This window comes from Stomoxys calcitrans, chromosome 2, assembly GCF_963082655.1.
Source record: "Stomoxys calcitrans chromosome 2, idStoCalc2.1, whole genome shotgun sequence".
In the NCBI taxonomy this organism is placed as follows: Eukaryota; Metazoa; Arthropoda; class Insecta; order Diptera; family Muscidae; genus Stomoxys; species Stomoxys calcitrans.
This window is the reverse complement of record NC_081553.1, coordinates 95704766-95731631: the sequence shown is the minus strand read 5'-3', so window position 1 is coordinate 95731631 and position 26866 is coordinate 95704766. Positions and strand designations below refer to the sequence as shown.

The 26866-nt window shown below is 41.2% G+C and overlaps 2 protein-coding genes across 2 annotated transcripts; both read left to right on the top strand.

The window, feature by feature from the left end:
- The first annotated feature begins 1248 nt into the window (after positions 1 to 1248).
- LOC106095814 (NAD-dependent protein deacetylase Sirt2) lies at positions 1249 to 7095 on the top strand. Its single transcript, XM_013263199.2, has 4 exons — positions 1249 to 1525; positions 1691 to 1785; positions 5797 to 5893; positions 5965 to 7095. The coding sequence occupies exons 1-4, from the start codon at positions 1444 to 1446 to the stop codon at positions 6843 to 6845; spliced, it is 1155 nt and encodes a 384-aa protein (XP_013118653.2). The 5' UTR covers positions 1249 to 1443; the 3' UTR covers positions 6846 to 7095.
- Positions 7096 to 24313: 17218 nt separating this feature from the next.
- On the top strand, positions 24314 to 25127 carry LOC106095775 (uncharacterized). The gene is made up of 3 exons (XM_013263100.2): positions 24314 to 24502; positions 24582 to 24749; positions 24818 to 25127. The coding sequence occupies exons 1-3, from the start codon at positions 24314 to 24316 to the stop codon at positions 24965 to 24967; spliced, it is 507 nt and encodes a 168-aa protein (XP_013118554.2). The 3' UTR covers positions 24968 to 25127.
- Positions 25128 to 26866: the final 1739 nt, after the last annotated feature.

Sequence of the window (26866 nt, the reverse complement as noted above, 5' to 3'; positions counted from 1 at the left end):
CATCTTGTCATCAAACCGATCGACGTTTTTTGTGTGTACACGTGTGCGTACATGAGCAAAGAAAATGCTAGAAAGAAGATAACAACAAAGAGAATACCAACAAAAATCTGACATCTAAATACTGTCAAATCTGGCCGGCTATTAACAGCTGCTCCGCCTTGGATTGAATCGAGCTTTTATTTCTTCGGATATACATGTAGACCCACGTCTATACAAAACTACTATGCATATGAGAAGACATGCCGATTAAAGCGCGCTCTATTCGTAAATGACGTACATAAGACCATAAGACTTGACAGCTCATATAACGAATGCGACAGCTCATATAGCATGTGCAATTTTAGAACGTTTAAGGACAAAACAGAATGAGAGCGTTAAGCTTTGGTTTTGAGCGTTGTGTTGCAAAAATGCAACTCTGCAAACAAATCCCGCAAAAGTAACACGCAAAATTTAAACAATTTTTAACTTTGATGACGAAAAACACTGACAAAACATGACAAAAACACAGGAAATCTGTCAAATAAACCTACTTCAACGCTACAACATTGAGTAAATATGTTGCGTTCTTCCTCTTTTATTTTTGTCATTCAAATTGAATGATGACACCATATCTTTTAATAAAGGGCGATAAGATTAGCCGCTTAAACCCCACTGCTTATTAAATCTGGGTTAAGGCTCTAGTCAGGTGATTTTATAAAGGGAAAGCAGATGATCGAGCCATTAAATACTGATTTAAAGAGCAGTGTAAACTGGAATTGTAATCATGTATAGAATTTTTCTCTATACAAACTAAGCGAGCAAATCCGCTTAAAGCCTATTACTGACTTCATTTACGGACTCTTTCCATTGTCAGAACACAAAAGTCAAACAACAACACACAACAAAGACAACAGTATTGAATCAGAGTTGATTCGGTCCATTTCGTGAGCGTTTAATTACATTTGCAATTAAAATTGTGCGAAATTTATTCTGATGCAGCGTCATGTCGCTACTATTTTGCTCATAGAACTCAGTACCACTTGTACGGAACGCGTTCGCATTATCTTCGTCACCATTTATTTTGCGCGTTTTGACAGTTGTTCGTTTGAAAACTCTAAGTCAGTACTAGGTTTAATGGGTAAATAAAACACCCCCAAAATAATATCAAATGACAGAACTCGTAACGGCATTGATTCTTAACTATCCTCACGGTTGTATAAAATCGTAGTACTCGGGTAAAGTTGGAACGACGTCAAAATTTTTTTTCATTGACTTTGATTTCTGTGTGTAGATGTGCGTGTTTGCTTTTTACTGCCCATTGGCTGCAAAAATTAAATATTATTTTGTTGATTAAATAAATTTTACAAAACGGCTTCACTACTGAGAACAGTTTTACTTCAAAATAGACAACTATTGCCCAGAATAAAACCGAAGAGATATTTAATCAGTGGATTATCAATCGAAATGAGCGACGAAACTCCGACATCTTCACAAAATAAAAACAAACCTAAAGATGATAATGAAACTTCATCAGCAACAGAAACAGGTGAATATGGGGAGGGTGGGTGTTGGTTTTCATTGGCTAATGGTTTGTTTATATTTGGAATTTGGACTTCTTATACGTTTCAGCTTTTAGTGCATATGTTTTGGGGTTGTCCTATGGAATGTGTTGTTAATTTTTATTAATTATAGGTTTTGTTTTGTTTTGTAGAAGAGGACACCACTATGGAAGCCATTAGGAAATTCTTTGCTCAGAAGTTGAATTTGGTTACCGCTTTGGATGAAGATGATGGTGGCAATAAGAAGGTAAATTGATTGTTGTAAATGTCTGTATAAGGGGTTATGTATCTCAAAGGAATATGTACTATCTGCTGCATGGAAAGGAACGACTATAACCCCACTAACCCCAAACAGGCCCCATTAAAACCAGAATCAGCGAGCTGAATCGTGAAATAAAGAAGGTAGTCAAGGAGCAAGAGCGGAATTTGTGGCTGGACTACTTGCAACAGTGTAACTTAGGTAGCAGTGGTCTACTGTTAAATCACTCTCGAACCCTTTTGCGACGTTAACTATGACTGACCCTAAGAGATGCGCCAGGTTTTTCAATTTATTTAGCATCCAGCGAGTGACAAGTTTATGAGATGAGTCATTCGTCGTATTTGTGGTCTTAGAGCCGATGGACAGCTATCACAATTCACCGTGGATAAAGTTACGAATGCGCCGTGGCGCCAAGCCATCTAAGGCGTTGGACCCCGAAGGAATCTCTGCACTGATGCTGCAGAATCTGGATCTACCAGGAGTCGAGTGCTTCACAACTGTCATCAATCTAGGTTAGGTTAGGTAAGCGTGACAGTCCTTTACAGAATCACTTAGACAATTTTTGGTCTATTGTGACACCACAGTAGCGAAAGACCAAGGCCTCTGGTGGGAATGGAATCCGCGACCATCGGACTTAGATCCGAGCACGCTTTAAACTCGGCTATCGGGACGCCTGTCCTCAACCTATCTTTGAACACCCTTATAGTACCCGCTGTCTGGAAGATGGGCAGAGTGACCCCCCTACTGAAGCCTGGAAAGGATTCGAGTAAGGAGGAGTCGTACAGACCGATCTCCCTTCACTCACCAGTAGCCAAGACGATTGAGCGACTACTCCTGCCGAGCTTCGTTGAAGAATTTCCATTCGCCGAGTATCAGCATGAATTTCGAAGATTGCATAATACAACAACTACTTTGCACGCCATCAACGCACACATTTGCCGTGGCTTCAATCAGCCCAGGCCATGCGATAGGATGGTCCTCGTGGCACTGGACCTATCGAAGTTATTCGACACGGTTGCAAATTTGTCCATGAACATTTTATTAAGGAACAGTGGCTGAGTGCTGTCCGTTTCAAGTTTTTTAAGCTCAATCATAAGGGGCCTCCTTTTTATAGCGGAGTCCGAAAGGCGTGCGCCGCAGTGCGACACCTCTGTGTGGAGAAGTTTTTACATGGCTGCCATACAAAATGGTAAAGTATCTCCCTAATGTCGACAGAATTAGGAGGGGATAACAACCGCCGACAATTTTCATACAACCCAGGCGTTCAGCGTCATATGGGGACATGCTAACCTCTGCGCTACGGTGGCCATTCGACACGGTTAGTCATGCCAAATTATTTGAGTATATCGCCAACGTTTCCCTCCATCCAGGCCTGAAACTCTGGGTCGCGAATTATTTGTGCGGTCGGCAGTCCTTGTGGAAATTTGGGATAAGAGAAGAAGAGTAGAATAGGGAGTGCCCCAAGGCATAGTGATATCACTGGCACTGTTAAATTTCTACCTAATCTACATTCCACCCATTCCAGACGGTATAGAGATCATATCATATGAGGAAGATTGTACGTTCATGGCATCAGGCCCTCCACCCATTAAGCAGGTTTGCGATAAGTTTAACGTCTACCTCAACGAACTTGCAGCTTATTTCGGTGCAAGAGATCAGAAGATATCTGCCACCACACCTTCAGCCACATTGTGTTATTCGATGGAGTAATAATTTCGACCAACAAGTGCCCCAAAATACTTGGTGTCAAATTTGACAGCTCTTACACATTCTCCTCACATGCCACTGCAATTTGTGATAATGTCAAAAAAGAGAAACAAGGTCCTTTGGTCACTTGCCGGCAGCACTTGTGTTGGTGTCAAAAAAACCTTGTTGACCACGTACAAAGCAATTGGCCGGTCAGTGTTAAGTTATGCAGCACCATTGTGGTCTCAGTGGAATAAGATTCCGATCTGTCAGAATATCACTCTTCGAACTACGACGGGCTGTCTCCTTAGTTCTCACGTGGACCACCTTCATCATGAGACAATGATCTTACCCGTGCGAAAACATAACTACATGCTGTCAAAGCAAAACCTTCTGGGTCGTTGTCGCAGGGACCATCCAAATCATCCAACGCTCAGAAGTCTCAAGGTGGATCTTCACGATCTAGGGCGAGAGGTTGAGCGCTAAAAGAGAGAACCTCTAGATCATGCGTCATACCCAGCGAGTCTGGACAACATTCATGACGACTCGGTAGCAGATGCGGCCAATAATTACCAGCTTTCGCACCTGACGAAATTAAACACCCCCTGCGAACCAGATTAGTTCAAGCTCAATTACAATTCGGCCGATGCAGCCGCCTCAACTCCTACAGAGATGTAAATTAGGGAACGACCGCCACCCATCGCAACTGAAAAAATTGAACACCCCCAGCAAACAATAGTAGTTCTGGCTCAATTATAATCTGACAGATGCAGCTATCTCAACTCCTGCAGAGCAAGGATTGATGACCACGCACAGGATGTTTGTCCGTTTGACCACCAGCCATCGCAACTGAAGAAATTGACCTCCTCTAATAAACCAGAGTAGTTCTGGCTCAATAATAATCCGGCAGATGCAGCCACCTCAACTCCTACAGAGCAAGGATTAATGCCAACGTGCAGGATGTTTGTTCCGATTGTGACCTGGGGGCACACGACACACGTAACCTGTTTTACTGCCCAGCCAGACCCACATGTCTCCCAGCACGGCATAGCTGTGAGAATCACATAGGCTGTAACTTTGAGGTCTATGTAGTGTTCATTGCTGGCACGAAAAGCTTAGCTGCCAGCTACCGCTCTTCGAGCGGAGAGTCTCAGTAAGACCTATGATTCTCGATATGACAAAGCGAGTTATTGGGGCGTTTAAATAACCAATGGCCAGACTTTTACAGCGGTGATCCATCCTCTAGACCGGAACGAGGTTGCTCACCTGCAGGAGCTTGACAACAAACCACTTGACTCAGACCCAGATCCCTCTGGACACACCCCCACCGTAGTTCCAGAATTTCTTGGCCAGGATATTAAATAGAACCAGGCAAACGAAAGATAGAACACAACACAATACTAGCATAACAACAACAACTATAAACACCACACAATTCATCGTCTTCTTGAGAAATTCAGCTGGAAGCTACCGGCCGCGTCCACAGGTTGCGGATAGTGAAATTCTCCCTATATGCAGTAACTGCAATTCCAGTCGAAGACAATCAGCGATTTTGAGTGGAGAATCTAAGTGTGCGAATGGACGGCACCGGCTGTTGCTTAAATACTGAGTGCATGTGATACTCGATGTGACAAAGCGAGTTATTAGGCCATTTAAAGGGCCAATGGCCATCACGACACACAGTATTTTTGTGCAAACAAGTATACGTCTCTATGCGCTGTATGTATGATGTTATCGAAGCAGTTATATATTTTTTTAGCAGCACATATCTGTCATGTTCGCGGGCAATCACCACCCAGAAACTCAAGGTTGAATTTTCATAGCTGAAACCAACGTTGTATTGTGTCGCCCGCTTATAACCAGGGACCATTAAGGCACGTTTCCTGCTCATCTACTCTGCCAATTGCACTCGAGTTACTACCAGATCACTCTGGACGCACAGCATCCGAAATGCTATTAGGTAGGGTTATAGTGGCAGTCTTCGTCCAAAGTAGCGACTGACCCAGGCCTCTGGTGGGAATGAAATCACGATCATCACTCTGGTAATCAGTGTTCGCCACCACTTCAGCTACCGAGTCGTTCAACATACTTTTACAGCAGCAAAAAATTAATTTCTTGGCAATTGGCCAGTCAGTAGCAAAATATGCAGCTCCAGTGTGACCTCGGCCGTTGAGAGACACTCAGTGGAGTAAAATCCAAACCTGGCAGAATGCTGCTACAGCCACTGTGCCATGCGCATGCTCGCTATAAAACCCTATCAACTTTGATGTTGTTTTACATTTTTGTTTTTATTAAAATTACATTTTTTTTCAGATCATTGAAAATCTAACATTCGAAGGCTTATGTGATCATTGGAAATCAAAGGGATTTAAGAATATCATCACTATGGTGGGAGCTGGTATTTCCACATGTAAGCAAACAATTTCAAAATTTGCATAAAATAATTATTATTATCAACACAAATTTCCTTTTATTTAACAGCGGCTGGCATTCCTGATTTTCGTTCTCCTGGCTCAGGTTTATATGATAATTTACAGAAATATAATTTGCCACACCCCTCAGCTATATTTGAAATGGACTACTTTGAGAGCAATCCACAACCATTCTTTGCTTTGGCCAAAGAACTTTATCCTGGATCGTTTAATCCCACCCCTTCACATTATTTTGTAAGGCTTCTTCATGACAAGGGTTTACTTCTAAGGCACTATACCCAAAATATTGATACTCTGGAGAGAATAGCCGGTATACCGGCAGACAAACTGGTGGAAGCCCATGGTACCTTTTTTACCAATCACTGTTTGGGTTGCCGCAAACTCTACTCTATGGAATGGATGAAAGAGCAAATATTTTCGGACAGTGTACCTTCATGTGAGGATTGTAATTCGGTAGTTAAACCCGATATTGTTTTCTTTGGTGAAAACTTGCCGGAGACATTTTACTCACTTCCTGCCAGAGATTTTAACAAATGTGATTTGCTGATTATTATGGGTACTTCGTTGGAGGTGCAACCATTCGCTTCGCTCATCGACCGAGCTGGTCCAAAATGTGTACGCTTGTTGATCAATCGCACCAAAGTGGGCAATGATTTTGGTGGCATTGGCTCATGGTTTATGTTGGGTCCTGGCCTAATGTTTGACAATCCCAAAAATACTCGCGATATTGCCTACATAGGCGACTGTGATGATGGCTGTTTGGCATTGGCCGAAGCCTTGGGCTGGAAGGATGATTTAGCAGAGTTAATTAAATCCGAACATGAACGTTTGGATAAGGAAAATGCCAAAACGCGAGATGAGAGAAAGAAGCAGGCAACAAATAAAGAATCAGACGATGAGTCCTCAACTAAAGAAAAGGATAAAGCGTAGATTATTGATCGGTGCAATTTCTCTTTAATAACAATTAAGTAAATCCCCTACCTACCTAACTACCAACCTTATTTTTCATAGCTAAAAATTTGACTACAAAGTAATCGATAAACTTACATAGATAATATTGTAAAAATATTTAATAATTTATAGATATTATTTCTTTGTGTAGACCGCATTGTACACGGACGTATGTGTATGAACTATTAAAAAAAAACATGAAAATAAAATATGTATTATTCAATAATAACTACGTTTTTTTTCTTTAATATAAGAATTCTGAACGCCAAGAAAAATTGTTCAAAAGAGTTATTATTGTTGTTGTAGCCGCATTGCATGTGGAGGTGGCAATCCTCCTCAAGCTCCTAAAGGCGAGCAAGCTTATTCCGGTCCAAAGGACCGATCGCCGTGAGAACGCGGTGGCTATTGGTTATTTGAAGGCGCCAATAACTCGTGAAAGCGTTGAAGACCACACAAATCGGACCCCAATGCTTCAGCCTGTGTGGTGCTCACAGTTATACTACGCCGGGCCGTTGTTGTTGTAGCAGTGTGTTGTGTTCTATCTTTCGTATGCTTGATTCTGTTGAGATCCAGATCCAGGAACTCTGCGACTAAGATGAGTTGCGTCTAGATGGGCCGAGACGAGTGGGTCTGGCTGGGCAGTTAAACAGGTGAAGTGTGTCGTGTGCGTCAATCCTTGCTCTGTAGGAATTGGGGCAGCTGCATCCGCCGGATCATAATTGAGCCAGAACCATTCTGGTTTGTCGGGGGAGTACAATTACTTCAGGCGCAATGGGAGGCGGTCGTCCTCCAAGGATCAAATTCACCAGGTAGCTATTCATCGCGTCTGCTATTTTGTCTGAATGAATATTGTCTAGTCCCGCTTGATATAGAGGTTCTATCTTGTAGCGCTGAACCTCACGCCCTAGATCACGTAGATCTACTTTAAGGCTTCTGAGCGGTGGATACCTATCCACAAGATGATGATTTTGATGGTCTCTACGATAACAGCCCAAAAGGTATTGCTTAGACAGCATGTAGTTATGTTTTCGCACGGATAGGATCTTTGTCTCCTGATGGAAGTGGTCCACGTGAGAACTGTGGAGACAGCCCGTCGCAGTTCGAGGGGCGGCATTGTGACAGATCTGAATATTATTCCGCTGCGTGTCGCAGAGCTGACGAGACCATACTGGCGCTGTATGAAGTGGTTAACAATGTTTCTTTGTCAGCACCCCAAGTGCTGACGGCAAGTGAATTGAGGACCTTGTTTCTCCTTTTCACTTTATCGCAAATCACTTTCAGCTCCCTACGCTCCTCATGCGTGAATGTAGTGAACAATTTGGCTGAAGATTTCTTGCAGTGAAATAAGAGGCAAGCTCGTTGAATAAGACGTTCAACCTATCGCAGATGTCATCAATGGGTCGGGGGCCTGATGCCATGACCGTACAATCGTCCACATATGATACGATCTCCATGCCGTCTGGAGGGGGTGGAATGGAGGATTGGTAGCGGTTAAACAGTGCCGGAGATATCGCCCCGCCTTGGGGAAATCCCTGTTTCACCATCGGCTCGGAGACCACGGATACGACGAATGGCTCTCCTCCTTGCCCAACTTGCTCCTTACCCTGGCGCACCTCTTCGGATCAGTCACGGTTAAGTCGAGGGGTTAGCATGTACGCCTAACGCTGAGCGCCTGAGTTCGAATCCTGGCGAGATCATCAGAAAAAAATTTCTACGGTGGTTTTCCCCTCCTAATGCTGTCAAAATTTGTGATGTACTATGCCATATAAAACTTCTCTCCAAAGAGATGTTGCACTGCGGCACGTCGTTCGGTCTCGGCTATTAAAAGGAGGCCCCTTATTATTGAGCCTTAAAATTGAATCGGACTGCGCTCATTGATATGTGAGATGTTTGCCCCTGTTCCTTAGTGGAACGTTCATGGTCCCCCCCTGGCTATGGGCCTGTCTATTATATAAACCGATTACCCGATTTGACTTCTTGAGCTCTTACAAGCCGCAATTTTTGTCCGATTTGGCTGAAATTTTGCATGTAGTGTTCTGTTGTGACTTCCAATAACTGTGCTTAGTACGGTCTAAATCGGTCTATAACCTTATATAGCTCCCATATAAACCGATCCCCCGATTTGAATTCTTGTCTATATCGGTCTATAACCTGATATAGCTCTCTTATAAACCGGTCTCTCGATCGTCCTTGTTTGGTTCCTAGAAGCTTTAATTTTTGCTGATTTGACTGAAGTTTGGTATGTAGAATAAAATTATGCCCTTCAACTAAATTTATTTTCTACAAATTATTAGCAGAATCCATGGTGGTGGGTTGCCAAGATTCGGCCCGGCCGAACTTAACACGCGTTTACAATACATGTTTAAGATTCATTTAAGTATTTCTTCTAAATTCGAAGTACTCCCAAGCGTATGATAAATATTTAGTTTCATTATAGGAAAATCACGTATACGCTATGATGGTTATCCTGTCGAAAAGTGCATTTATGGCTCAAAATATGTCTTTAGTTTCGACTACTCACCTTCGCATGGCCCACACATTTCTAAAATTAAACCATATGAGCTGTTGTTTTTTATGCCAATACAAATGGAATGCAATTTTCGCAGCCATCATTTTCGTTGGGCTATCTGTTTTAAATTACAGGTGGTGGCAAAGCTGCTGCAAAGAGACAAATGGGGAGAAAGTTAATTAGTTGAACTAATTGCCTGACAATTTGCTACAGAATGTGCGATAACTATCATCGGTATAAAGAGGTTAGAACAAACCCGGATTTTTTGAGTTTGGTTAAACGATAGCGAAATTTGTTATAATAAAACTAGCAGTGCATTCGTCTATTAAGGAAAGCCCTGTTAAAATTGGTCTTCCCTGTTTAAGGCCGGTGCTACACGCTCGAAAATTTCGTTACCATAAGAAATGCATTGATAATTCCATAGCGAAATTTTCGGTTTGGTTTGTATTGAAGGGTGACATTGTAAGTATTGGAGTTTTTTTTTTGGCTTTATTGAAAGAAAAATAATGCTTGGATCACCTTTTGAACCACGTAAAGGATGTACATAATAAAGCTCAATTAAAAGAGTACTTTATAATCTAAAAATATTGCCAGGAGTGGGCGATGAATGCGCATGCAATCCTGTGGAACAGCGAAACGGTCGGTAGGACGGCGAAAATCCTATGGGGGAATCCAGATCGTGAGAATACGAGGCTATTATTTAAAGGAAGTAAGAAGGAGGTCAGTATAGCTATAGGTTTTTATTTCGCTCCTCAAAGAAAAAAATATATATCCGTATCTCCGAATAGGTACTACCTATTATGAAAAATTTTAAAGCCTTTTGGAGTAGGCTAGAAATGGACTTCAAAGACTCAACATCTGCGGTGGCGGCGTGAGGCCGTAGCATGTTGTCCTCCCTTCCTATAGGTGTGGGCGCCTTGGCACCTGTAGTCGAGAGTAATGCTTCAAGCGCACAACTAATCGTCAGACTTATTAAGGAGGAAGTGACGGATAAACCAGAGGGATGCACAGTTCGTCCCCAGCCTTTAAGTAAAGGTGGTGTGTCTGACTCGGATTCAGATAGTGACAGTGTCAATGAAACAGTCATCGCAGCCGAATCACGAGATGAGGGCATCGGGAAGACGGCAGAAGTGAGCGATGGCTTTGCTAAGCTCACAAGCAGACCGAGAAAGCAATCCGGTGCACTACGAAGGACACAGAGGAGTATGTACCGGCAACGTAATCGAGCGAAAATGCAAGCTGCTGGAAGGGATAGAAGTGACATTCCAAGCACTTCTACGGAAGCTGGAAAAATAATCAGATCTACCGAAGAGCATAACACTGCTAAAATGGTGAAGAAGAAAAAAGCACCCCGCTTTCAAGCGAGAAAGCGATCCGGTGCACGACGAAGGAAACAGAGGCAGCGCAATCGGGCTAAAGTGCAAGATGCTGGAAGAGATAGAACTGACATTCCAAACACTTCAACGGAAGCTGAAAAAAAAATCAGATCTCCCGAAGAGCATAACACTGCTAAAATGCTGAAGAAGAAAAAGAGCACACCGCTTTCAAGTACTCTGGAGAAACGCAATGGAGACTGCAGACAATGTTCTGCGGAGGTAGACAAAGTTGGAACAGAAACGAAGCAAGTGCGCACGGCCCCTAAGTCTTCATGGGGGACTGTGACTTCCAAATTGAGGCCACAGCCATCACGGAGGGGGAAGATGGTCGCTGAGAGTGGCAAGGAAGCACAACAGAGATGAGCTGACTTATGCAGACATTAATATCGGCTGTGCATCCGGTAGGATTCCACCATATTATCGGTCCCAAGTGGAGGATCTGGTTAATGATAGGATTTTCGAACATGTGTTGAACTCTGTAGAGGGTCCATTTATACAAATGATGAGCTGCGAGTATAGAGGGGACATCTTTACGCTGAGTTTTGCGTCGGCGGAATGTTTTGATACCGTCAAACAGCTCATCAGAGGTATCCACGCTCCCTAGTAGGGTGCAAAGCTCGACCTGGTGAGAAAGATGGATATCCCCCAGCTCACAAAGGCGACGGTCTTCATCAAGGGATTGGGCAGTGAATTTGCGACGGAAAGCATGCTGGGATTCTTGAGCAAGCAAAACCAAGGTTTGGTCGCAGAGAAGTGGGAGGTCTTCCACAGGGAGGAGAAGGAGGAACAAACTCTCCTTGTGGCAGGAATTGATCAAGTTTCCCTGACGAGTTTGACTAAGACTAAAGACATGGCACACCACGGGAGCAAAGCTGTTTTTTCAACATTGGGAAGACTAGGATAGGCAGAAATTCTCATTTGAGATATCAGGCCGTGCAGTGGCAGATGACTCAACACCGCCCAACACACAGGGGGCCGACAACGAGACAATCATGGCCTCTCTCAATATTGAAAAGACTAGGATAAGCAAAGATCCTAATACTAAAATATCAGGTAGTGCAGTGGCAAGAGACCCAACACAGCCTAACAAACAGGGACCCGACGATGGACCCATCACCGACTTCAAAATTCGGAATACTGGGATAGGTAAAGATCTTAACATTGAAACATTAGGCAGCGCAGCGACAGGAGTCTCAATGCAACGCAATGAACAGGGAGCCGATGATGGTACCATCACCTGGGAGTAGGTTATGGTACCAGAACCCCATTTATTTAAGATTGGGAAGACTAATAAAGGCAAAGATCCTAGTATAGAAACATCAGGCAGTACAGGGAATAGAAATCCACTACAGCCTAACGAACAGGGACCCGACGATGGAACCATTATCGACCTTATAAATAGTCGGAAGACTAGTCTAGGCAAAGAACCTAAAACGATGACATCAGGCAGTGCAGTGACAGGCAAGTCAATGCAGTCTAAAGAACAGGGAGCAGACGATGAGATCATCACCTACTCCCAGGATGCCCATTTACTGGGAGGGCCAATGATTGAGGTAATCCAGATAAACCTCCAACAGAGCGAGACTGCTCCACACGCTCTGATGGAGAAAATCAGCTAGGGCAAGATTCAAATTGCCTTAATTCAGGAGCCATGGACGACCCGGAACAAAGTTTCTGGACTGAACCATATCAAATACCAATTATTCTATGCTAACGCTGGTACTCGGCCGAGAACCTGCGTTATTTGTCATAAAAATTTTAAGTATATATAACGGATGCAACAGTGGTGAGACAAGGAGACGGTGGAGCATGCCTGGCATCACTTTATATGCCATTCGACTCTCCGACAACGCCACCCACGTCGAAGCTGCAACGGCTGATGAGGAAAGCAAAACAGACAGGAAACGAGGTACTAATAGGGCGCGATGCAAACTCTCACCACATTTCGTGGGGTAGTACCAACACTAATAAGCGGGGCCAAGCCCTGGCCGAGTTCTTGAATACTAACGACCTTTGTTAATAGGATTAGCGAGGAGGTATTAGATGTAACGATATGTTCGGAAAATCTAATCGATGAGGTTCAGGATTGGAGAGTCTTCATGGAACACTCTTTCTCTGACCATCGCTACATTAGGTTTAGAATAGCACGGCCAGCGCCGAATTTGATAAGCTTCCGGAATAAGTTGAAAACCAACTAGACAAAATTCGGAAGGCTACTCAGAAGAATACTTGGACAAGATAATTTAGATTGTCCAAGCATAGAAGACATTGACGAAAATGTCAACAATGTCAACGACTGCACTGGTGGGGTCCTTCGAAGACAGTTGTTCTCTTCGGGAAAGGAAATCAGCACAAGAGAATCCCAGGATGGCCGAGGAGATTTGCATTATTGGGAAAGAGGTCCGCAGACACAATACGCGTGCGAAATTTCATCGAAATTGGTCAAAATTTAGATATATGTAGCTCCCATAAAATCTTTCATCCGAAATGGCCTTTTTAGGCTATAAAAGCCACAATTTTGGTTAATTTTGCAGTCTCAGTATGTATAAAACATTTTAACAAAAGCATTTCAGAATTAGATATAACTTGCAGGTTGTAGTGGCCACAATTTAGGTCCTATCGTAAGAAAATCTTGCAAGGTGGGCAAAGTCCGATTACATTTCGACATAGGTGCTATGTATTAAAAGTAGTACGTAAACTCGATGGGTATTATATATCGATGTAGGGTATTATATAGCGGCTCCGCCCGACTTTTGCCTTTCCTTACTGGCTGTTATCGATGTAGGTCGTTTGGAATTGCAAAAGATTTTGTGTGAATTCACTTCTTGAGCTCTTAGAACAAACATTTTTAACTGGTCTTGCATAAGTCACTTTTTTGATTTTGATTCGGTTTATGGCTTCCTATTAAAGGAACACCATCCTCATGAACCACGAACGTATCACTATCTACTCGCTGCACTCTACCATAGTGGTGCCATGCATTTTTAAAGTTTATCCAATGTTTTCGCAACAGAGACAGATTTCACAACCATTAGTTGCTTAAAATATAAACATCCCTTTCAACAGCGACATGCTTATGGCCGGAGGTAAGGCAAGACAGAGCAAGGTTACTATTTGGTGCAAATAAAACAATGGCAAGGGGAAGTCCACTTGATTGCATCACCACTCCATCACCATCATCATCATGACCAGATTTGTGTTTGAGACTTGTTCGTCAATATATCCGCACTTTCATGCCATGGATGTCATCAACTGAACAGGTATATAGTTTACAATTTCCACAAGGCTATTACTTGCAGCTGGCAAGTAAGAAAAAACTGGGACTGCCACACTTATAAAAACTCACTACACTCAGAACAAAAATTTGATATGATAATCTCGAAAGAAGTTTCGTGCTCATATAACACTGTGGAATAGTGAAAGGGTTAGAAAAGGACAAAAATCCTATGGAGAGAACAGTATCGAGGAGTTTCAGGGAAGATGTTGAGATGTTGGAACATTTCTTATTTCAATGCCTACATGCAAAAAAATTAAACGTTTGGGAAATTTTTATGACAAACAAAATACTTTTATCACAAAGTTTTGCTTTTATTGTAACCGTCTAACGTTTCGCTTCAACATATCAAATGTTAGCCATAAATGTGGTTTTATTGAAAGTAACTTACTTTATTTATTGTAAACTCTAAAGCATCTTCGTCTACGGTAAAAGGACCTTCCTTTTGTTGAAAAACCAAAAATTTCAATTCAATTGCAAAAGCGCTTCGAAAGCCGCAAACGATTATTCGTGCACTGGACCAATACTTATTCTCTTGTGTCTCTCCTACTAAAGAGAAAGGGTGAGTATTTGAGCTTATAGACTAGTGCAGTATGGTCTCAACCCCCTGGCTAAAACTATTTCAGCATTTTATTTGTAGTTGTAAAGCCTTTATAACTTTCAAAATAGAAAGCTGATCGTTTTGCCATTTTTCAGCAACAATGATTTTTGTTTGTTTCTCTTTCGGGACGAGTTCAATAATCGGGGATTGGAAATGGAAAAAGAAAGCCAAAGATTTATTCTTTGGTCCGAAGACTCTTCAACCATATAAGGTGTGATGGCTTCAAGGGCCGTGCGTTGTATTTGAATCGTATTAATTGCGAAAATGCATCTATGATACAATTATCACATTAACCACGCTCGACAACCCTGTCTATTAATGGAAGAATCTTTCGATGCCAAAACGTACACACTGGCCATATGCATTGACATCGAGGGGGCTTTTAACAATGTGCGAACCGGCATACTGATCCAATCCTAAGACCAGTACCGGGGGTACCCGGTCCCTAGAGACTGGATAAACCATATGCCAAGGAACACGTGAATTGTGTGTCCCATGACATAACTGTAAGGGAGAAAGTGACACAAGGCACGCAACAAGGGGACATTTCATCGCCACTCCTATGGGTGATAACCATAAATGACCTATTACGGATGCTGACTGAGGAAAGATTTGAAGCCGTCTGTTATGCAGACGATGTTATAATACTTCTAAGGGGTAAGGATCCGAAACAGCTATGCAGAAGGGCCGAAAGGGTCTTGACTGGGCTAGACCTAGGGGTCTCAATGTTAACCCAGAGAAGACTGAAATCTGCCTGTTCACGAGAAAGATGAAAGTCACCCAATTTGACGCACCACGTTTTCTCAATAAGACGATTTCGATATCTGACAAGACCAAATACTTAGGTGTGTTCTTGGGCAGGAAACTGAATTGGAAGTGTCTAATTCAGTAGCGTACTGAGAAGGCTCACAGATGTTAGGTACTGTGTAGACGGGTCGTAGGCTCGAAATGGGGCCTGAATCCGAGGATAGTCCACTGGCTCTATAGGAGCGTGATTAGACCAATACTTTCATACGCCTCAGTAGTTTGGTGCAGTGCTATGGAGAAAAAGTGCAATATAAGGACCATACAACAGTTTCAGAGAACATGTTGTCTTGGCATAGGCGGAGCAATGAGGACCACGTCCACTAGCGCTCTGGAGACTATTCTAGATATCCGATCCATTGACATACAGATTAAGTGTGAGGCAGCCACTGCGGCTATGAGACTTAAGGCGATGGGAGCAGCTCCTACCATCGCGGTATAATCGAGGCGATGATAAGAAACCTGGAAGGAAGGGAAGGGATTTCCGAACGGATACCTGAGATCAACCTTGAGGTCGAGTGCGAGGCACTACTGATAACGGCACAGTCTTGTATTGGCGGAACCCTAGTATTACCACCTGGTGGATCATGTTACACAAATGGATCAAAGCTAGAGGATAGAGTGGGTCTGGGGTTCTATATTGAGAACCCAGGGACTGAGATCTGTTATGGACTGCCTAATATAATACGGTCCTGCAGGCGGAAATCCGGTCGATCATGAAATGAGAGAGGTGGTGTGGTGCTAATGCGAGGACATCGAGTGTGAACACCTTTACGGACAGTTAACTGGCCATAAGGGCAATAACAACCAGGACGGTAAGGTCATGAACAGTCTGCAGTGTAAGAAGCGATTAACGCCTACTCTGGGGGTGCCGGGCCATAACGGAGTAAGGGGGAATGAAAGGGCCGACGATTGCGGATTTTGCCATCCTCAGAGAAGGCGTTAATCTTCTTCTTGCACTGCAAGACTGTTCGTGACCTTACCGTCCTGGTTGTTATTGCCCTTATGGTCATTTTACTGTCCGTGAAGATGTTCACACTCGACGTCCTCGCGTTAGCACCACTCCACCTCCCGCATTCCGTGATCGACCGGATCTCCGCCTGCAGGACCGTATTATGGTCAGGCAGTACAAAACAGATCTCAGTCCTTGGGTTCTCAATGTAGACCCCCAGGCCCACTCTGTCCCCTAGCTTAGATCCATCCGTGTAATATGACCTGCCAGACGGCAATACTAGGGTTCAGCCAGTCCAGACTGTGCCGCTGGCAGCAGTGCCTCGCACTCGACCTCAAGCGTCGTCTCAGGTGTTTGATCGGAAACCTCTTTCCTTTCTTCCAGGTTCCCATCGTCGCCACGATTATACTGCGATTGTGTACTCATCACTGGTATATTTTTTTCCTTTTTTTGTTTCAACTGAGCAAGGAGCAGTCAGTATATTGAGCAGCTCACACGAGTGTAGATGGTAAACTCGGAAAGTGAAAATTTTTAAAGTTTTGGCACAAAAATGCTGTTATGTCCAATGACAAAAATCATTAGAGCAACACACAAATGGCTGCCAGGTACAAGAAAACACAACAAGAATTTCTAAGAGAGAGTAAAATGAGATCTGCTTATAATTCGTAAAAGTTATAGTTTAAATTAGAGCTGGCAAAATATCGATGGCACTATCGATATTCAATTTCTTGCCTGCATATCGATTGATATTTTTCCGATAGATACTATCGCAAAAGTAATTATTTTTTTAAAAAATAAGCAATCCGACACTGAATGTATCCTTTAAGATCCACCGATTAGACTAACATTTTGTACAATGACTTCTCTCATGACTTCCAATTGTCTTTATTATTGGGTTGCCCGAAAAGTAATTGCGGATTTTTCATATAGTCGGCGTTGACAAATTTTTTCACAGTTTGTGACTCTGTAATTGCATTCTTTCTTCTGTCAGTTATCAGCTGTTACTTTTAGCTTGCTTTAGAAAAAAGTGTAAAAAAGTATATTTGATTAAAGTTCATTCTAAGTATTATTAAAAATGCATTTACTTTCTTTTAAAAAAATCCGCAATTACTTGTTGGGCAACCCAATAACATTGGACTAATGTGGTCTGTCCATTGATATTGCTTCTGTATAAATCGATCTCCTGATTTTCACTTCTTATTTCCGTTTTAAATATAGGTGATGGGAAATTAATGATAGTATCGATACTATCGACATTTATTATTAAAACTATCGAAAATATCGAATGTTGCCATTATCGATAGTTTGCCAGCTCTAGTTTGAATTGAATATCAAGAATGAAAGATATTGCCAGGGTAAAAAACTGTATATTTGTCACAAATTCTTGCAAGAATTTATCGCAAATACCATGTACTTTCATCTTAAACAAAGTCGAACGTTTTTCAGAAAAAAAGTTTACTTGGCAAAAATTTCCTTTATGTCAAACGAATAATTTTTCTGCGTGTAGCTTTCGCGGCTAATAGACTCCGGCACTTAGGTGCGGATACAACAGCAGACTTCAGCCAACTTGGAGAAGTAATAATAGAGAACGATTAAGGATTTTGCTGGTATCATGGAATTCCTTACATAGATTCCGTAAGTGGTACTTTTTGGTATTTAAGGCGAACAACAAGCCGATTACTGGCTTAGGTGTAAGTCCATAGTGTCATGAACTGGAACTTCTTCAACTTAACACAACCTCACCTAAAATTGCTTTCTGAATGCTTTCCCAGCGTTTGCTAACTATAATTTCTCACAATGTACATCTGTTGAAAGAATGAACATTTAGGAACAGCGGCATCATCATTGTCTTCTTCAAATTTAACCGCAATCTGACCACTCAATATTGTTCGTTGCGGTCGATGAGAGTCAGAGTTTTACCTCAATGATTGCAGTAATACATCCGTAAATTGAATGCACTCAAATGCATGCGGCAGGAAGGGGCACTTTACAAGCATTTGCCATTCAGTTTGCAATGTCTGTTGTGCAGAATTGAAGTTCATTTAACAATGGGGATGATAGGAGGCTGATAGTGATGATTAAAATGGGATTAATTTGTTTGGCCAAGTGCAACTCAATTAACCTCTCACATGGTAAATGTCATGATTGCATCCGGTGAATGAGTGACTTTGGTTTTTCTTTTCGAAAGAAACGGAAGTTATTTTGAGTTTTTGTAAAATAATGTCCTGCTTCTTTTTTTTAAGTGAGGCAAATAGCCTATGATGGAGGCCACCAGAGGGCAGAAGTTAGCATGGCCACCTATGACGCTGTACGACTGCGTTCGAATCCTGTCGAGAACATTAGCAAAAATTTGTTCAGCGGTGGTCTTTAGCATAGAAGCCATGCAAAATCCTCCCCCAAAGAGGTGTAGAACTGCGGCACGCCGTTCGTACTCAGCTATAAAAATGAGGTCCCTTATCATTGAACCGATAGACGGGGAGAAACGTTTCATGAAAATTTTGTCTTTAGAGAAAACTTCATGGAAATTTTATCTTTAGAGAAAATTTCATGGAAATTTTATCTTAAGAGAAAATTTCATGGAAATTTTATCTTTAGAGAAAATTTCATGGAAATTTTATCTTTAGAGAAAATTTTATGGAAATTTTATCTTTACAGAAAATTTTATGGATAAAGCTCCTATTTTTACTTCTAGAGCCTTAGTAAATAAATATACCCCCATCCTTCGGTAGTGGGTCAGGAAATTGAATTTTAAATCCAACATTTTGGAAGGGGCAAGAAAGGAAACTCTCACCCTATACACCTGCAAGAGAGCCATTGGCCAAACGTGAGGAGTTTAGACCTCTCGTCATGCATTGGGTATATACTGCAGTTGTCAGACCTATAATGCTATATGGTATTATGGTCTAGTGGACTGCCTGTTCTGGGGGCCATAGAGATATCCCAGAGAATTATAAAGCGGACGAGCTTGCGAGACCAGGAACTACCTTACACATTCCAGGAAAACTGGAATCTGTGGATATGCCTTTAGCGACATGTAAGCTATGTTTTGAAGATCAGACACGAAGGGCAATGAATGGAAGATGGTCCCAAAGAGGGGGCTGTGAACATTCCAAACCAATGTGGCCCAATCTAGACTTGAAGAGGTCCACAGCTTTGCTGTCACTAGCTAGAACAGACGTCTCAGTCATTGTGTCCGTCATGACAGTTCACTGTTTAATCGGAAACCATGCTGACAGACTAAAGGTTGCCAGCAACGACTTTTGCTGTGAGGACATCGAAGAAGAAGAGACTATAGAACACCATCTGTGTGTGTCCCGCACTAGTAGTCAGAAGGAGTTCCATTTTAGGTTCTCATTTCTTTGAGAACCTGTGTGATTTAGCGGATGTGAATATTCGCAAGTTGTTGGGCTCTTTAAAGCGATCTGGATGGTTCAATGGTAGGAACTAGAAGGCATCTTCCTTCTTCTGTTCCTGTGGTATCATAATGGACGAAAACGCCTAAGTAAGTCTGATGGCGGACTGCCACATAAACCTAATCTAACCTTGGTCGAAATTCTAAATATCAAATTTAAGCAAATTTTAGTTTTGAAGACTTAGCCTGCATACCCAATTTGATGTAAGGTATCAAAAGGTCGGTTTCGCCCGACTTTAGCCCGTCCTTACTTGTTTTATTTCTTGATTCTATTTCAAAAGAACAAAAACCCTTCAAATGGTCTCAACACTTGTGGTGTGTTAAATGGACTGGGGCCGGGCTGCAAGGATCGCGATTTCGACCTTTGCCAGGGGCCTCATCAGCTTGCGATGCTATTTTTTTCTCTATCGAATTTTTTACTATAGAGAACATATTGTTGAAATTTTGTCCCTCATCTTGGATTCTTAAAGAATTGTGGGTCCAAGAACCTTTCCTAATAACGCAAAAGACTTGGTTAATGAAGTTATTAGGTTAGGTAAGTTTAGGTTGAAAAAGGGTTACTGCAAATATGCTCATTAACATTCCATAAAGGAACGGGGACAAACTTCTGCCTTATCAATGAGTGCTGTCCGATTCAAGTTTCAAAGGGGCCTCCTTGAACCCGACAATACCTCAGCATGAGAAAATTTTTTCAGATGTTCTTGCCAGAATTCGAACACATGCGTTCAACGTCATAGGAAGACATGCTAACCTCTGCGCAACGGTGGCCTCCGAAAGAGAGGGTAGAAAGAGGGAGCGGGCCATAATTCGCACCATGCTGATATGGGCATAAAGATAAAATACGATAAGTAATCCCGAAGGATCTACGTCAGGAATTCCATGCTCTTCACAAAGCCATACGATGAATTAGGTCATCGTATGGCTTTCGACTGGAAGACAATTAAGAATTTTGTGAAGAGCACGGAATTCTTGACGTAGATCCTTCGGTGTTACTTTTCGTATTTTATCTATGAAGCCGATTGTAAATAACTGATATTTTTCCCAAAAATTAATAATTTTTTACTTAACTTGATTAACTGCGGATACAAAATGAAATGTATTATATTAAAATATTTTGTCTTTTTTATTAAAAACAAAGAACTAATTATATTTACTAATCACATGTAATGTCTCAATGCAAAATAGAATTTCAATGCAAACAAGTAAAAAGGCGTTAAGTTCGGCCGGGCCGAACTTTGGATACCCATCGACTCGGGTTTATATGTAAACCACCTTTCCTCAAAATCCGATGAAAAATGCATACCTTATGCCCCATAGCTGCTATATCGAAATATGTTTCGATTTGGACCAAATACTAATAAATACAAGTCATTGTTCAATTGTGTATAACAAAATATTGATTTGTTTTAGTAGCTATATCTAAATATAAACCGATCTGAACCATATACGACACGGATGTCGAAAAGCCTGACAAAAGTCACTATGTCAAATTTCAGTGAAATCGGATTATAAATGCGCCTTTTATGGGATCAAGACTTTAAATCGATATATCGGTGTATATGGCAGCAATATCCAAATAAAGACCGATTTGAGCCAAGTTGCAGAAAAATGTCGAAGAGCCTAACACAACTCATTGTCCCAAATTTCGGCGAAATCGGACAATAAATGCGTCTTTTATGGCCCCAAAACCTTAAATCAAGAGATCGGTCTATATGGCAGCTATATCCAAATCTGGACCGATCTGGGCCAAATTGAAGAAGGATGTCGAAGGGCCCAACACAACTCACTGTCCCAAATTTCGGCGACATCCGACAATAATTGCACCTTAAATCGAGAGATCGGTCTATACGGCAGCTATATCCAAATCTGGACCGATCTGAGCGAAATTGAAGAAAAATGTCGAGTGGCCTAACATAACTCACTGTCCCAAATTTCAGCAAAATCGGATAAAAAATGTGGCTTTTATGGGCCTAAGACCCTAAATCGGCGGATCGGTCTATACGGCAGCTATATCCAAATCTGGACCGATCTGGGCGAAATTGAAGAAAAATGTCGAGTGGCCTAACACAACTCACTGTCCCAAATTTCAGCAAAATCGGATAATAAATGTGGCTTTTATGGGCCTAAGACCCTAAATCGGCGGATCGGTCTATATGGGGTCTATATTAAGATATAGTCCAATATAGCCCATTTTCGAACTTAACCTGCTAATGAACAAAAAAAGAATCTGTGCAAAGTTTCAGCTCAATATCACTATTTTTAAAGACTGTAGCGTGATTTCAACAGACAGGCGGACGGACGGACAGACGGACGGACATGGCTAGATCGTCTCAGATTTTTCGCTGATCAAGAATATATATATATATTACAGGGTGGGAAATGGATATTTCGATGTGTTGTAAACGGAATGACAAAATGAATATACCCTCCATCCTACGGTGGTGGGTATAAAAAACAATCTATCACTTTTTATACCCTCCACCATAAGATGGGGGTATACTAATTTCGTCATTCTGTTTGTAACACCTCGAAATATGCGTCTGAGACCCCATAAAGTATATATATTCTTGATCGTCATGTCATTTTAAATCGATCTAGCCATGTCCGTCCGTCCGTCTGTCTGTCTGTCGAAAGCACGCTAACTTTCGAAGGAGTAAAGCTAGCCGCTTGAAGTTTTGAACAAATACTTTTTACTTACTTACTTTACCATTTACAATCCCAACCGACCTACACTAAGGTCGGTTGGGATTGTAAATGGGCCCAATCGGTCCATGTTTTCATATAACTGCCATATAAACCGATCTTGGGTCTTGACTTCTTGAACCTCTAGAGGGCACAATTCTCGTCCGATTTGACTAAAGCTTTACACTTGGTGTTTTGGTATCACTTCAAAGAACTGCGCTTAGTATGGTTTAAATTGGTCTTTGTTTTGATATAGCTGCCATATAAAACGATCTTGGGTCTTGACTTCTTGAACCTCTAGAGGGCGATATTCTTGTCCGATATGACTGAAACTTTACACGTGGTGTTTTGGTATCACTTCAAACAACTGTGCTTAGTATGGTACAAATCGGTCCTTGTTTTGATATATTGGGTTGCCCAAAAAGTAATTGCGGATTTTTCATATAGTCGGCGTTGACAAATTTTTTCACAGCTTGTGACTCTGTAATTGCATTTTTTCTTCTGTCAGTTATCAGCTGTTGCTTTTAGCTTGCTTTAGAAAAAAAGTGTAAAAAAAGTATATTTGATTAAAGTTCATTCTAAGTTTTATTAAAAATGCATTTACTTTCTTTTAAAAAATGCGCAATTACTTTTTGGGCAACCCAATAACTGCCATATAAACCGATCTTGGGTCTTGACTTCTTGAACCTCTAGAAGGCGCAATTCTCTTCCGATTTGACTGAAACTTTACACGTGGTGTTTTGGTATCACTTCAAACAACTGCGCTTAGTATGGTACAAATCGGTCCTTGTTTTGATATAGCTGTCATATAAACCGATCTTGGGTCTTGACTTCTTGAGCCTCTGGAGGGCGCAATTCTCGTCCGATGTGACTGCAATTTTGCACATAGTGTTTTGGTATCACTTCTAATAACTGTGTTAAGTATGATTCAAATCGGTTTATATTCTGGTATAGCTGTCATATAAACCGATCTTGGGTCTTGACTTCTTGAGGCTCTAGAGGGCGCAATTCTCATCCGATTTGGCAGAAATTTTGTACAACGGCTTCTCCCATGACCTTCAATATACGTATCTAATATGGTCTGAATCGATCAATAGCTTGATACAGCTCCCGTATAAATCTAGCTCCCGATTTTGCTTCTTGAGCCCCTACAAGGCGCAATTCTTACATGAATGAACTGAAATATTGCACAATAACTTCTACAATGTTCAGCATTAATTTACGGTCCGAATCGGACTATAACATGATATAGCTCCTATAGCATAACAGTTCTTATTCAATATTCCTTGTTTGCCTAAATAGAGATACCGCGCATAGAACTCGACAAATGCGGTCCATGGTGGAGGGTATATAAGATTCGGCCCGGCCGAACTTAGCACGCTCTTACTTGTTTACAAATATTTTTACTAGACAAAACCATGTCAAATTTAAGTCAATATGTTTTCTGTGTGATGAAATGAGTTTCCATGTGAAAAAAAAGTATTTTGTGCCGATTATATGCCTTATCAATGGTGGTGTATAACCAAAATTCGGTCCGATCGAACTAAGTATCTTTTTAATCGTTTGGTTTTAAATTTTTGCAATGCAATCATTAAAAAGCCTTCAATTTAAAATAATTAAGTACACATTGATTATATGTATATCACAAGCACTTAAATTGAATTTATTTTTGTAATATCCGCCATAAATCTATGTTTAATTGCTTTGGAGTTTTTAAATATTCGAAGTTAAGCATTAGCGTGGAATAGTTTTGTTTTAAAGTTTCAAAACAGCAGATTTTCCGAAGCATTTCAAAATGGCGTTACATAAAGAATTTCACAATTTTGTCATAGTCATAATGATCATGATATTCTATTTCTCTGTTCTGAGTGAAACGTTAAAAGTTAAATTTATAAATCTAAAATGTGAGGAATTGGACAAATCCTTTGTTACCTTCAGAAAGTGCTATCTAAAGGCCAGAGCAAGGGACACTGTAAGTTTTCATCTTTATGCTGAAATGCATCAATTGCCTCTCACCAATATGACGGTAAGCTAAATGAAATTAAAATTTGGGTCAAATCAGTGGTAAACACTTTTCGCCACTAATTTTTTTGGCTATTTTGCAGGTGAATGCTCAACTCTTTGTTAGGGGCAATGGGTATAGACCATTTTTGTACAATGATACCCTTGATTTTTGCCAATTTGTCAGAAATCCAAATCGCTACATGTTTTGGAAAATAGTCTACCAAATTCAAAAGCCTTATTCAAATGTCAATCATACATGCCCTTTCAATGTAAATACTAAAACCTAATTCATTGGTTCGTTTTAGTTGACAACGTTTATATTTTGTTTTATTTCCAGCATGACGTTATAATTGATGGCCTTATTTTGAATGCCGAAATGTTAAGATTGATTCCATTTCCATCCAACGATTATATGATCCAAATGAAGTATGCCTTCTTCAATATTTATAGGCTAAAAGTCAACATTTATTTGAAAATCTTTGATTAGAATCTCAATCATGCAGACTATTTTTTCTTTGTAAAATAATTATGTGATAGCGATTTGTGTACTTTTGGCTGTAATAGTTTGGTGGGTTGCTGATTGTTTTGATTTTCTTTCAATAAACTTTGTGTACCCAACACCACTACTGTGGTACAGGGTATTATGACTTAGTGCATTTGTTTGTAACACCCAGAAGGAAGAGAGATTGACCCATTGATAAGCATACAAATCGACTCGGAATCACTTTCTGATTCGATTTAGCTATGTCCGTCTGTCTGTCTATCTGTCCCTTTGTCCATGTTAATCTGTGTACAACTACGACTACAGGTCGCAGTTTTCATCCGATCATCTTTAAATTTGGTACATGCATGTTTTTCGGGCTAGAGACAAAGCCTATTGAAATTTAAATCGGTTTAGCTTTAGATATAGCTCCCATATATATGTTCGTCCTATTTGCAGTAATAATGCAATGTTAACCGATTTGGTCGGTTCGTTTGGAAGGAAGGATTTTCCCCTGACTTTCGATATTACTGATGAATTTTATAAAAATTGGTTCAGATTTAGATATAGCTCTCATATATACATAGGAAATGGCGCATCCGCTCTTCCCAAAACTCTGTACAACGCTTTTCTCGACAACTACCACAATATCTATAAAGTTTGGTCTAAATCGGTCTAGATTTAGATATAGCTCTCATATATATGTTCGCCCGATTTTAAGAAGTTTTCCAATAAAGTGCTAATTTGTTAACCGATTCTCTCAAAATTTGACAGGAGGGATTTTCATATGACTATCAACATTACCACAATTCCGCAAGAATTTTCCTTTAACTTGTAATAGGTCATTATTTTTTGGAAGAAAACTCAAGGTACCCATTAGGCGGTTTATGATCTGCGTCTGTTTCCATTGGAGCGGCAGATCTAGAGCTCGGAGTTGGCTTAGAATGGACTCCGAATACCCAACAGCTGCGGTGTAGACTCTCGCTATTACTGGTGAATTTCATAAAAATCGGCTCAGATTAAGATATAGCTCTGATATATACATAAGGCCCGATTTTCATTCCTAGAGCCACTGCAAACGCATTTATTCACCAATCCCAAAACTTTGTATAGCGCTTTTCGGATTTCTCTCCTAGAGTCACTGCAAGCGCATTTATTCACCACTCTTCCCAAAACTTTGTACAACGCTTTCCTCGACAACTACCACAATATCTGTAAAGTCTGGTCTAAATCGATTCAGATTTAGATATAGCTCCCATATATATGTTCGTCCGATTTTGGGAAATTTTCCAATAAAATGCTAATTTGTTAACCGATTCTCTCGAAATTTAACAGCAAGGATTTTCTTATGCAAATGCAAATTTTACCCATGAACATTCCACCAAAGAACAGTGGCTTACTTCTCATATGTCAATGAGTACAATCCGATACAAGTTTAAGCTCAATGATAAGGGGCCTACTTTTTATAGCCGAGTCCGAACGGCGTGCCGCAGAGCGACACCTCTTTGGAGAGAAGTTTTACATGACATAGTACCTCACAAATGTTGCCAGCATTAGCAGGGGAAAACCATCTCTGAACATTTTTTCTGATGGTCTCGCCAGCGTTCAGCGTTATAGGCGGACATGCTAACCTCTGCGCTACGGTGGCCTCCTTATGACTATCAATATTACCACAATTCTTGTTTGAACCGTTGAGTGGAGCAGACGTTTTATTATTTCACTCCCCAGCAACCAATACGCTCTTTAAGAGGTTGGAATAATAGAAGACGCATCGCTCTCAGGTTTATCAAGAGGCTTGGTGCGAATGATTCTAAGACTCTCACTTATAGGGAGAGAGACTCCCTAAATTGGGCTCGAGAATTCGCTGCACTGGATTCCCCAAAGACTACACATCTAGATTCGGAA